This window comes from Henckelia pumila, chromosome 4 (assembly GCF_033568475.1).
Source record: "Henckelia pumila isolate YLH828 chromosome 4, ASM3356847v2, whole genome shotgun sequence".
Lineage (NCBI taxonomy): Eukaryota > Viridiplantae > Streptophyta > Magnoliopsida > Lamiales > Gesneriaceae > Henckelia > Henckelia pumila.
This window is the reverse complement of record NC_133123.1, coordinates 74,122,818-74,136,738: the sequence shown is the minus strand read 5'-3', so window position 1 is coordinate 74,136,738 and position 13,921 is coordinate 74,122,818. Positions and strand designations below refer to the sequence as shown.

Below are 13,921 nucleotides of genomic sequence, written 5' to 3'. Positions count from 1 at the left end.
ACTAGGGGTGGGAACGGGTCGGGTTATTCGGGTCGGGTACCCGACTGGTCGGGTGGTGTTTTTAACTACCCGAAAACGAACCGATCGCCTCGGGTACCCGACTAGGTCGGGTTCGGGTCAACTGTTTAAAAAAATGTAGAAATGGATACGAACTACAATTCTTTAAACAAGCGTGTGAGTATCAGCAAGTCAACAACCCAAATGCATTGTCATACAAATATCATAATCACATTTGGCCTTATGCTGAAAATTTATAAAAAAATATCATTGTCATAAATCACTATCACATTTGGCCGTATGCTGAAATTATTAAAAGAGTGTATGGAAATTAATTAATCTAATTAATCTGTACGTCCACAATTTTTTTGTTAAAAAAACGTAAGCTTGCAAAGGCAATTAAATAAGTGAGCAGAATTGTAGAATGGATTAAAGGAACTCGAACCCAATACATGGTTAAAACTTAAAAGAGAAAAATAAAAAATAAAAAAATGATCTGAAAATTCCGATTGAAGTTGAGCAGAAATACAGAAAGGAACTCAAACTCTAGAAGTTTCAAACAGTCGAACAAGTATCCAATTTTGCGATTGAATCGATGTTCTCTACTCTTTTACAATCTCGAACAAGTGTCCAACCTTGAGGAATTCTGAAGAACAAGGGCAACGACTGCGGCTCCGTCTCCAAGTTTCACTTCCTAGGGCTCACCAATTTGCAACATATTTTACATTAAAAATTAATGGGCTTCTCGGTTATCCAATCCCAAACTTCAAACCAATAATAGCCCATATAACTTATATATATTTTAAATAATAAATAAATAAATCGGGTAGTTGGGTACCCGATCGGATTTTTCGGGTACCATCTCACTACCCGAAACCGACCCGAATTAATTTTAGTCGGGTTCGGGTAGTATCCGAACCCGATTTAAAACCCGAATTACCTAAAAAATGCATCTGATCGGGTTTGGGTGGGTCGATATCCGAACTACCCGATCCGATTGCCCACCCCTAGCAGTCACTATCTCTTGAGAGTATCACTACATGGGATGATATGGCTTCCAAATTTCTGGCTAATTATTTTCCGCCTGCCAAGTCTGCCCAGCTAAAAATTGAGATCACTACTTTCAAAAACAAGATTTTGAGCAGCTTTATGAAGCTTGGGAGCGGTACAAGGAGTTGCTTAGGAAGTGTCCAAACCATAATTTTCCAAGACACTTCCCAATAGAATCTTCTTGAAACAAAGGTTTTATGGATTCAAAATGGATGAGAATAAATCCATAGATGAAAATACAGACGAGTTTACAAAACTGCTATCAAATTTGGAGAACTTGGATGTCCCTGTTGATGAGGAAGATCAAGCTATATTCTTGTTAAACTCTTTGCCAAAGGCTTATGATCAATTAAGAGACACTCTCAAGTATGGGAAAGAAACACTATCTCTTGAGGAAGTCATTGGAGCAGCCTATTCGAAAGAGTTGGATCTGAGGGCAACAAATAAGTTTAACAAATCTGCTGGTGAAAGCTTGAATGTCAGAGGGAGATCTATAGAAATAAAGGACTATTCAAATAGATGCCGGAAACAATCAAGATCGAAGTCTAGGCCTAAGAAAACTTGCTGGTTTTGCAAGAAGGAAGGTCACTTTAGAAGAGATTGTCCTCGAAGAAAGCCTAATACTAAACATGATTCTGCTCTAGTAAACGAAGCTGCAAATGTACTTGAAGATTTTGAAGAAGCTGAGGTCCTAGCCATTACCACAGATGATCCTAACGAGGAATGTATTTTGGACTCCGGCTGTACATATCAAGGAGAGACTGGATTTTTGACTATAAAGAAGTAAACTCTGGACAAGGTTTGATGGGAAACAATCAGTCTTGAAAGATTCATGGCACTGGATCTGTGAAGCTAAGAATGGAGGATGGATCAGTGAAGATCATCACTAAAGTTAGATTCATCCCTGACTTAAAGAGAAACCTAATATCTTTAGGTGCTTTGGATCAATAGGGATTCATTTACAAAGCTCAAAATGGTATCCTAAAGGTTGTAAATGGTGCACTGGTTGTTATGAAAGGAAGTCTATATCAAGGCTTATATATTTTGCAAGCCAAGACCATTGCAGCAGAGACAAATTCAGTAATGCCTAGTAAAGATCAAACTGAACTTTGGCATAAGAGGCTTGGTCACATGAGCCTCAAAGGATTACAGGAACTTGGCAAGCAAGGACTGCTAGACTCGAAGCAGATTAACAGTCTGTATTTCTGAGAAAGTTGCGTCCTTGGTATAACTCATAGACTCAAGTTTAATACAGCAATTCACAAGACAAAATCCACCCTTGATTACATACATTCGAATTTGTGGGGCTCTCCAAAGGTACCACTGTCATTATCTAAATCTCAATACTTTATTTCTTTGATTGATGACTACTCTAGAAAGGTGTGGATTTATTTTCTAAAAACCAAGGATGAGGCTTTTATTAAATTTGTTTTATGGAAATCCTTAGTCGAGAATCAAACATGAAACAAAGTAAAGAGATTAAGAACGAACAATGACTTAGAATTTGTAATCGTGAATTTGATGATTTTTGCATGAAACATGGGATTGCTAGACATAGAACATGCACCTATACGCCCCAACAAAATGGGGTTGCGGAACGAATGAACCAAACCATAATGGATAAGGTTAGATGCATGTTAAGTGAAAGTGGACTGCCTAATAGATTTTGGGCAGAAGCTGCCTCAACTCCATGCTACCTAATAAATCGGTCTCCAAGTTCTGCCATAAATTTCATGGTCCTTGAATTTAGATGGTCTACTGTGAATCCAGATTATAACCACCTAAAAATATTTGTATGTATTTCATATGCTCATACTAATCAAGGAAAATTAAATCCTAGAGCCTTGAAAGGAATTTTTATAGGATATCCTAATGGAGTTAAATGTTACAAAATTGGTTACTGGATGATATTAAATGCATAATCAGTAGGGGATGTAATATTTAATGAGGATGAATCTTATAAAACTAACATGAACAAATCAGCTACAACCAGCTCTAAACAAGTTGAGCAGAATTCTAATTTTTAGAAACAGCCACAAGATCTGGTATCTTCTCAGATTCAGAAGCTGCCAGGGGTCAAGATCAAGGTGGAGAAACTCAGAACAATCCTGAAAATTCCTATGACTTTGACACCAGTCATGATCAATCTGAAAATGACATTGAAACTCATGAAGTGCCGATTGAAGAAGGAAATCAAAGTCAAACACAAAGTGAACAACAACTTGATGGTTATCTTGTTGCAAGAGATAGGTTAAGGAGGGAAATAAGACCACCTCCTAGGTATGCAAGTTCTGAATTTATAGCTTTTGCTCTAAATGTGGCTGATATACTTGAATTGGAAGAGCCAATGAATTACAATGAAGCTCTTAAAAGTAAAGATTGGCCAAAATGGAAGAAAGCCATGGAAGAAGAGCTTGAGTCATTGCATAAGAACAATACTTGAAAGCTAGTTGATAAAACTCATGGCAAGAAGGTCATTGGATGCAAATGGGTGTTTAAGAGAAAATCAAGGATTCCTGGAGTACATGCATCTAGATACAAAGCTAGATTAGTTGCAAAAGGTTTTTCCCAAGTTGAAGGCATAGACTATCATGATTTCTTCTCCCCGGTTGTTAAGCACACATCTATTAGGAATATATTGGCAATTAAATCTATTCATGACATGGAATTGGAACAACTGGATGTCAAGACAACTTTCTTACATGGAAATTTGGAAGAAGAGATTCTAATGTCACAACCCGAGGGATTTATCAAACAAGAGGAAGCTGGAAAAGTTTGCTTACTACAAAAATCCATCTATGGACTTAAGAAATCACCAAGACAATGGTATTGCCGATTCGATGAGTTCATGCTTAAGTACATGATTTCAAAGATCAAAATTTGATAGTTGTGTCTATTATTCAAAGCTGCCGAATCAATCCTATATCTATCTCTTTATCTATGTTGATGACATGCTAATATCATGCAAAGATTCCAAGGAAATTCAAAAGTTAAAGCTCCTTCTCAGTTCTAAATTTGACATGAAGAATCTTGGGGCAGCGAAGAGAATTTTGGGAATCGATATAGTAAGAAACAAGAAGCTTTGGACATTAACAATATCTCAAGAAGGATACATACAAAAGGTTGTGAATGTGTTTGGAATGAAGGATGCAAGGGGAGTAAACACTCCAATTGGTGCTCATTTTAAATTGAGATATGTTAAAGAAGAAGATGTTGAAACTGAATATGCACAAATGAAGAATGTTCCTTATACAAACGCAGTAGGCAGCATGATGTATTCCATGGTATCAACAAGGCCGGACATTGCTTATGGCATGGGATTGGTTAGTAGGTTCATGAGCAAGCCAAGTAGGGACAATTGACAAGCTATGAAATGGTTACTTAGATATCTAAAGGGAACAACCAATGTGAAATTGGTATATTCAGCCAACACACAGATATCTTGTGAAGTGATTGGATACTGTGACTCGGATTATGATGCTGATCTTGACAAAATAAGATCATTATCCGGATATGTATTCAGTGTTGGAGGAAATGTTGTTAGTTGGAAGTCAAGCTTGCAAAATGTGGTAGCTCTTTCAACAACCGAAGCCGAGTATATCTCACTCACAGAAGCAGTAAAGAAGCATTGTGGATTAAGGGATTTGTAACTGAAATGGGACATGAATAGAAGTCGGCAACCATTTTCTGTGACTCACAAAGTGCTATTCATCTATCCAAGAATGCTATGTTTCATGAGAGAACAAAGCATATTGATGTGAGGTTACATTTTGTGAGGAATATCATCTCAAGGAAACTAGTTCACGTGAAGAAGATAAACACCCAAGTTAATACAACTGACATGCTTACAAAGGTGATTCCAGTGGGCAAGCTCAAGGAGGCATTGAGCATGCTCAATATACTAGAATGAATGCTGAATATTATAACATTGGGGGTACTCCAGTTGAACCACTGAAATGAAAGTGTTTGAGTAAAAAAAGGTGGAGATTTGTGAAGACTGGTTTTGACTCAATATTAGATCAAGGGCTATGATCAATAGATGTAATTAGTCATCATCCAACGGCTAAGATTGAAAGCATCTAAAGTCAGTTTCTTTATTAACGATAATAGGAGTTAGATGGAAATAGAACTGCAACTGATCATCAGCCTTGAGAGAGACACGATAGAAATCCCTTGAAACAGAGAAGGGAGGCTCAAGAACTCTGAAATCGAAGCTGGTGCTATCTTCTTCTTGCTCTTTGGAGTCTATAGCATTTTATTCTTGATTGATTGTAAATCTCTGTGAGGATTGCAAGTGTGAATCTGTGAAAACTCGATCTTGTATCTTCATTGCTTGATATACTGGATTCATATTGGGGTTCACCCAAAAACCTTGGATGTAGGATCAGTGTATTCGAACCAAGTAAAATATTGTGTCTTTGTGTTCTTAGTTTTCTGCACTCGTATTATTGAAGTGCTTGAATTATCCTTGTCGCATGCTATTCTTGGGAATTATCTTAACAGATGTTTATTTTTAATGGCTTTTTGCTCAAGCAGGGGAGGAGTACTGGCTTTTTTTTTTGTAACCTTGTTTTGGGTTCAACGGAAGGAGATTTTGTGATATAGTTGGGATTTGTTGCTTGCTCTTGAAGGTAATTTACAGTAATTTCAAGTTTCAATTGCTCGTAAAAAACACAATTTTTTGGTTATGACCGAGAATGATTTCTCTATGTAGCCGTCTGTGACATACTATTAATTTGTTTGTTTTCTTTTGTATTGGGGTCTTGTTTGATCTTCGTGGTCTTGAAATACATGGAATTGAAGCAATTATTGCGTATTTTTGTGCTGAGCATTCGAACAGATTCAAGGAATCACCAATAATGGAGATCTAATGGAAGCTAGAATAATCCTTAAATTAAATGAGATACAAATCTTTTTGGCTTTATGTCTATCTTACGTATATATACTCATGCCAATTGTTTTAAAATACAATTCATGCTTTACAATTTCAAAAGAAATAAAAATTTGCTCAAGTCTCGTTTGGTCTGTGGTGTTTAATTTTTTTTTGAAAGTAGCTATGACTTGTGCAATTGAAACTTTGTCGCATTGTTCCAAAGACCTGTTTTGTTTTGAGATATACTTCCCTGTTTTCTTGGTTTGGACACTACGGGGTTTGCTTTGGTTCCTCTGCAAGATTTGATACTACGCTCATCACATCCCATAGTATTTTAACCCTCTTGTTATTATTCGTTTTAACATGATTTTGAGGCTGATTCTTTGACTTGAATGGAAAACAAGGAAAGTCGAAATTTTTGCTGAAATTCATTTGGATAGAGCATGTTATTTGTGGCTGCCAAGTGAAATTTGAGGTATGAGTTGAGTTTAACTTGGTTCTGATTTTTTTATTGGTAGTAACTTATAAGAGATTTTTTTTTTGTTAAATAAGTTTATTTATTTTCATAGGATAATTTGATTTTTATTTGAGTTATATATTTAAAGCTTTCGATGGGCTAGAGAATGATAAAATTAATCGTTGTCTAGTTATTGTGATTACAAAATTCTATAATTAGTAAACTCTTTATTTTTTTGATGGTCAGAAGTCATCAGCTACATTTTGATTTTTGATATCGTTGTGATGTGAGTAACACCAATTTTGTTTTTTTTTTTTCTATAATTTCGGTATGGAGGGTATTATACCAATATCATACCAAATTTTGGTATACCAAATTTTTTCGATACGGTATACGATATTCTTTTTAAGGTCGGTATACCGTACCGATCCAGCCCTAATCTTGAGGAGAATATTCTGATGAAATTACGAAAAGGATATCCTTATACCAATGTCAAGAACAAAGTGTATCTACTACAAAGATCTTCGTATTGACTACAACAAATCCTAGACAGTGATATAAGAAATTTGATGAGTTCATGGAGAAAATCAATTTTCAAAGAAGCAATTTTGACAGCTGTGTATACTATAAAATAGAGAAGGATCATTCAAACAATATCTATTACTCTATGTGGATGATGTGTTGATTGCCAGCATGGAAAAATCTAGAATTGATAGGCTGAAGAAAGAACTAAACTCCAAGTTTGAAATGAAAGATCTTGGAGAGGCTTCAAGGATCCTTGGAATGGAAAATAAGAGAAATATGAAAAATAAGACTTTGTTCCTAACCAAGAAACATATCTTATCAAAGTGTTGAAAAGATTCAATATGGATGAGTCTAAAGCTACTGTTACTCCCCTGGCACATCATCATAAGTTGTTACAAGATCAGTCTCCAGTAAATAAAGATGATAAGAAAACATGGCACAAGTACCTTATGCTATTGCAGTGGATAGTGATATGTATGGAATGGTGTATACCAGACCTGATCTTGCTCATGCCATAAGTGTAGTCTCACGGTTCATGGCTAATTCATGAAGGAATCATTGGAAAGCACTGAAATGGATCCTAAGATATCTAAAAGGACCTGTTAGCCTTGGATTAATGTTTAAGAAGCAAGAGGATGAAACACATGCAATTAAGGGATTTGTGGATTCTGACTTTGTAGGGAACTTGGACACATGGAAATTCTTGACTGGATTTATCTTTACCATGTTTGGAACAGCTGTGAGCTGGAAATCTATATTACAACCGGTGGTGGCACTATCAACTACCGAAGCTGAATATATAGCTGTCACAGAAAGAGTTAAGGAGTTATTACAATTAGTGGTGATACTATCAACTACCGAAGCTGAATATATAGCTGTCACAGAAAGAGTTAAGAAGTCTATATGGCTGAAAGGACTGGCTTGGCATAAATCAGAATCAAGTTACACTTCACTGTGATAATCAAAGTGCCATTTGTTAGTCAATACAATAAAATTCAGATATCTCCATATTTGTATGCTATTGTTCACTTTAGGTGTAATTATCATGATTTTACTTTTGAAATCATCAAAAAACCTCATACCAATAAAAAATATCATTTTATATATCAACTCATGATCTTTTTTTGTTATTTCAATGTGAGACTTTGCTTGAATACCCGACACAAACAATACCTTTCCATCCAATATTTGTTTGAAGAAACAGAATAGATGTGTTTCAAACTTCTCTTTTACGAAATTGATGAGATAATAAAACAGGGAATTTCAAATGGAGAAATTGATGATGAATAGAGGGAAAATGATTTAATAAGACGTCTTTTGTAATTTCACATGATAAAAATATTATTGTGATAAATCAACTCAATTGGAGGTTAAAATTAGTTTCAGTAATATGATGGAGACTAATTAAAAAAATCCTCTAAAATAAATTGCACCGAAATAGATATTCAAGCCAACTTACGTAATCAGATCAGATTAGAATTGCAAATTTTCCTGCTATTTACAAAGTTGACTAATAATAGACCATAAACAAACTATCAAAAAATATTTACAAACAAATCACATTAAATCAACAAAAAATATTTCATTTTTTTAATATTAATATAATCCGTTTGGTTTGATTTATTTATGTCTAAAACTTGAACCAGCCCAATTTTTTCGATAGGTGAATTTTATAGTCAATTCAACTCATAATTGACTAAAAAATGGTCCAAATTATATATATAATCATTATTTTATTAAATTATTAGTCTATTCTTGTGATTGATGAAATTAAAACTATAATAAAATAAAATGTTTTTTTAATAGTTAATGATATTAATTTAATAAAAATAAATCGATAAAATTAAATTAAACCACTTTTAAGGAAAATGGCCACTTGCAACCGAAATTTTGTCACCGTCCAGGATTCTATCTCCTCCAAGTCCTTCACCGTTTCTGGGCGTTCATCGTTTCCCCACACGCTACGCATTTTCTTGATTAAATAAATAATCAAGATTTTGTTTTTGTTTTTTTGTTTTTTCAAAACTAAATTTCCGTAGTTCTTGAGCTTCAGAGTTCAGACCCCATTTCTTCATATATATACTCGACACCAAATTTTTGCCCACAATCTTCTGTAGCTAGTTGGCCATATGGCCGTGGCAGTAGCTTCCGTTTGGAATACGAGCTATGTATCTTGTTCCAACAAACTCGTCCAATTCAGGCAAATTACTAACAGGTAAGTGCCAGTTTCTGGTTTTTTTTTTTTTTGTTTTTTGTTTTTGTGTTTTTGTTGTACCCGTTGCTTGATTCCGGCTGTTTCATTTTGATCATCAGGATTGAAAACATATGTGTGGTGATGAAATTTAGCTCTTTTAAAGGATGGTTCTTGAAAAATGTGAGCTTTTCATTTTTTCCCCCTCCATGTTCTTTGAGGCTGTCTTTTGCCCACCTGGACTCCGCATTATTGGATAAGGTTATATTGACACTAAGATGAACAGTACGATAATGATTAAAGAATTTTGATTCTTATATACATGTTTGAATATATTATAGATATAGATTTTCACGGGCAGTTGCTATAATATGTTGGATGTAATTACAATAAATTTCAACGGTAATTGAAATAAAATGTTAAATAAGGCTCAATAGAACTATAAAATCCAGTGGAGGAGTGAGCTTTAATGTATGATTGCCGTAGTTTTTTCGGTTAGACTGCACTTCACGAAAGCGAATTTCTCGACCTGTGTAGTAAATTTAACATTTTTGGTTCGAGTTATTCTTGTGGTGTTTAGGGGAAACTTTGGAACAATTATTGAATTTATCAACGGAGTGGGAGCCCTTTCAATTTCAGGACTTGTCCAGCGTCACCATTTCTTCCAAATTCTGCTCAAAGGCTACTGTTATGCACTCAAATGTCTTTAAATAAGGCAGGCATAAGGCAGTTAAAATCTGTTCGATTACGCCATGGATTTGGATTGAAGTGTGAAGCTGTGTATGCTGACATTCCTGTTGAAGAAAAGAATGAATATATTTCTAAAGCAACTTTGGTATGGAGAGCCATCAAATTGCCGATGTACTCTGTTGCTTTGATCCCTCTCACGGTAAGTATGATAATATGTTTCTACACACACACACACACTCGTATATGCTACATATACGGGTTTTAATCATTACTGGTGATGGATAAATGTTGATTTATTCTAATATTTTGATTGAAACAAAAATTAGGTAGGAAGTGCAGCTGCTTATTGGCAGACTGGCCACTGTTGTGCAAAGCGCTATCTAACTCTCCTGGTTTCTTCGGTACTCGTTATAGCCTGGCTCAACTTAAGGTAACAAAAATCTTGGAACTGCGAAAAATCTTGGAACTTCATGCTATAAGTTTTCTATAACTACAAGTTTCACTCCAATTTCAGAAACCCCATTTTGCCTCCTCATCCAGTCTTGTCCCCCTCGCCTGAATTCCTTCATCAGCCTCTGATACTTGTGTTATTCATAAAAATGACACATAATTTTGGTGAACTTTTGAGTATATATCTGATTATTGTCTTCTTAAATGACTTTTACATATATGATGAAACAGCAACGACGTTCATGATTTTGATAAAGGTGCAGATAGAAACAAGAAAGAGTCGGTGGTTAATTTGGTTGGCAGGTGAGAATGAGTGGACTGATTTTGGTTACCATGATCAAACTTAATTAGACTAATTGTCTTGAAATGGTATATCAAATACGATATTCTCTGAAAAAATTAGCTTATGATGTCTTTAATTTCTCTTTGAAGCCGAACAGGAACTCATATTTTTGCTTGTTTGCTACTCGCACTTGGCCTAATTGGCCTAACACGGGTATCAATTGAGGCTGGAAGTCTCCGTTCTGTGTTGCTTTTATTTTATGCAATATTTTGTGGCTACATTTACCAGGTGCCAAATGCATGAAATTTTGGTACAATTTTTGAAACCCAATATTCAAATGAGTGCTAATGAATGTTTTGTTGCAGTGTCCACCTTTTCGTTTGGGTTACATAGGGCTCGGGGAACCCTTGTGCTTTGCAGCGTTTGGTCCATTTGCCACCACTGCTTTTTACTTGCTTCAAAGTGGCACAAGGTTGTTGATTAGACATATATTTGATGGAATTTGTGGTACAACTTTAAGAATACATTTGACTAGTGAAGTTTTTCTAGCAAAAACATTATATTATATGGTTTATCGGAAAGAAAATTGAAAGAATATTTTAAAACTATCATACCAAAATATTAAGTTGTTTCTGGCCAAATGCATTCTCATCTGGATACTACTACCTTCTGGCTTGATGATAGGGAGTTTGCATTATCTGCGACTGCCATTTCTTCATCGTTACTTGTCGGTTTTACGACGACCTTGATCCTCTTTTGCAGCCATTTTCATCAGGTACGCCCTGTCTCTTTCTCGTAGCTCCTTGTTTCAGATATCTGTAGTATTAACTAAAGATAATTAGAAATACAGGTCGAGGATGACAAGGCTGTCGGAAAATACTCCCCATTAGTAAGTACTTTGAAATGTTAAACCTCAAGAATGAAATGGTTAGCTTAACGAACAGATTAAGACATCATGTCGGATTCAAACTCAGGTAAGGCTTGGAACTGAAGTGGGTGCAAAGGTAGTCAAAATCGCCGTGACGTCGCTTTATTTACTTTTACTTGCTCTTGGACTTGGCCAAGCTCTTCCTTTCTCGTGCGTCGTAAGTCATCATCACTTTGCCAAATCTTCTTTTCATCAGTTCTATGAGACATCTTAAAGACGAATAATTTTTCAACATTGTTCCCACACTTTTTGTTACTTTTCCAACTTCATTACAACTATTGTTCCTTAGTAATAGTCGTTCGCCGTTCCAGGTTCTTGGTGTTTTAACATTACCGATTGGAAAATTAGTATCTTCCTTCGTCGAAAAGAACCACAAGGTGAGAACTGTTTCCCTGAAGCAAAAGTTCAGATTTCTTACATAATCGAAAAGATCAGAAATTTTTTGAGGTTCGAAAAATTCTTTGTACTATCGTTTGATGTAATTTCGATTTGATAGGATAAATCAACGATCTTTCTGGCGAAATACTACTGTGTGAGACTGCATATTGCATTTGGAGTTGCATTAGCAGCAGGGCTGGTGGCAGCTAGATTATTTGTTAGAAAACAGCTCCCACATGCTATTATAATTTGAAATTTCGCCGATTTTCCGGTTTCACCCGGTCATTGATGCACAGTCTTTCTACAAGTTTTCATAGAAGTTGCAAAACGGACGAGCAGAAAGGTGTTTAAAATTTTGTAGCTTTCAGAAAATTTATTAGTTTCAACTGCCCAACCGAGTTTTTCGGATAGATAATCGGTTGGAAAGCGCAGCAAGAGACGAGATTTGAGACCGATAAATAAAGAAAGAGATACAGAGGCATTCTTTTTGTGGATTTCTTGATCATATTGCGACAAAAAATGTAAGAAAAAAGATGAAAGATGATTCCAATTTAATGTTGTTAGTGCCCCATGTATGATCATATATACAAAATATCATTTAGGAGGCCATGTCATTTAAGAGAACGATGAGATGTCATTAATCAGCATCGAACACAAATCATAACAGTCCATTTAAAAAGATTATTAAGGTCTTAAAGCCGAGTTAATGGCCATTTAAAAAGTGCTGTAATGCTGACCATTCAGCTGCCTATTTCAACCTATAGATAATACATAAATTGAAGTAAGAAAGCACACCTAAAAGTTCACTATCAAGAATATATTTTTGTAGCAGAACTTAGAATCCGATCACCGTCCACAACATTTCCCAAGATGTTTTACATACTCTATCCAAATTTTAGCCCAATCCAATGGTTTGATTTCCACAAACTATCTTAGCAAGAATATTGTGCAGATTTTATGCGAGAAGAGTGTAAATTCTCTTTTCATCGTCGAGAAACCAATCCAAAAGAACTCTACATTCGATTTGCACCATGCACAAATGAGTTCACATCCTGAGGAATACTCGAACCAAATTTCATATCATCCGTGATCCGACCGTTCAAAATGTCGAAAAGACTTCTGCAATTTGACTGACATAAGGACATTTGCAAATCCGAAATTCCTTTTAGTCACCTATTTTAGAGTAGTATTGAACATAAAAATTCTAGTAATTGCTCTTACATTATCGAAACTCTCCAGCAACAAAAACTTTCCCATTTTCAAGGCACAAGGTGTTTTCTGATTTCGAGCCACTTCGAGCAGTGAATTAAAGTCTTGGTTGAGCAGTACTTCGGCAGCAAGGATTGGTATCTTTATTCAAGCATTCCAACAAGTTTCTATTCGCATTTTTTGACGAACAATAAGGTCAGTGGGGTTATATATATGTTTTAAAATAAAGATGTTCTGTTTTCGAAAACTCGATCGTACACTACTCATTTCACATCCTTTGATTTCGTATTTATTTTGTTTTGTATGATTCCTTGTTATGTCTTGATATCTTGAAATGCACGGTATGTTAGGATTCAAATTAAGAAATGATATGAAAATTTTTGAAAACATGATAGGATATGATAAGATCCTGATGCGGTGGGTTATAATAACCGATATAAGGCCTCGTTTCTTTATAGGAGTAACAATTAGAGACTGATCAATATACTATAGATAAAGAGATGAATAACAGTGTCATGTATAAGTTTATGCTTCAGTTATGATATGTTTTGATGTCTTGTTTTGAATTTTGTTTGATCCTTGTCTTGATTCATGTCCATACAGGTTTTGTGACATGTCACATTTGAACTCGTATTATATGTATATTTCGGTATTCTTGTGTACGATTAACCTTCACTTGCTGAGTGTTTTCCCAAACACTGACTCCCTTACTTTTCTCCTCAGATAAGGAAGAAGATCAGCAAGAAGAGGACGAACAACACCTGTTTTGGTGTTGGTGACTAAGTTGAGACATGAAGATTCAAGCATCTGTTTTGGTTTTATTTCTTACTATGTTATTTCAGCACTTGTGTTTTTAATTGTAAAAACAATTATGATTTATGTAATTATAG

The 13,921-nt window shown here is 35.2% G+C and overlaps 1 protein-coding gene and 1 non-coding gene across 6 annotated transcripts; one reads left to right on the top strand and one right to left on the bottom strand.

The window, feature by feature from the left end:
• Window positions 1-1,096: 1,096 nt before the first annotated feature.
• On the bottom strand, window positions 1,097-1,201 carry LOC140870138 (small nucleolar RNA R71). The gene has a single exon (XR_012147116.1). It is a non-coding gene; the product is annotated as a small nucleolar RNA R71 (small nucleolar RNA).
• A 7,590-nt stretch (window positions 1,202-8,791) lies between these two features.
• On the top strand, window positions 8,792-12,395 carry LOC140860157 (2-carboxy-1,4-naphthoquinone phytyltransferase, chloroplastic). 5 transcript variants are annotated; one of them, XM_073262996.1, is made up of 12 exons: window positions 8,792-9,117; window positions 9,216-9,276; window positions 9,733-9,982; window positions 10,110-10,213; window positions 10,465-10,536; window positions 10,666-10,804; window positions 10,882-10,988; window positions 11,201-11,291; window positions 11,367-11,405; window positions 11,491-11,601; window positions 11,756-11,821; window positions 11,941-12,395. In XM_073262996.1, coding segments are annotated over exons 2-12 (1,116 nt in total). In that variant the 5' UTR covers window positions 8,792-9,117; window positions 9,216-9,274; the 3' UTR covers window positions 12,076-12,395. The 5 variants fall into 5 exon arrangements, with proteins under 5 accessions (XP_073119097.1, XP_073119099.1, XP_073119096.1 ...); XM_073262998.1 differs by having other exon boundaries at window positions 9,674-9,982; XM_073262995.1 differs by lacking the exon at window positions 9,216-9,276.
• Window positions 12,396-13,921: the final 1,526 nt, after the last annotated feature.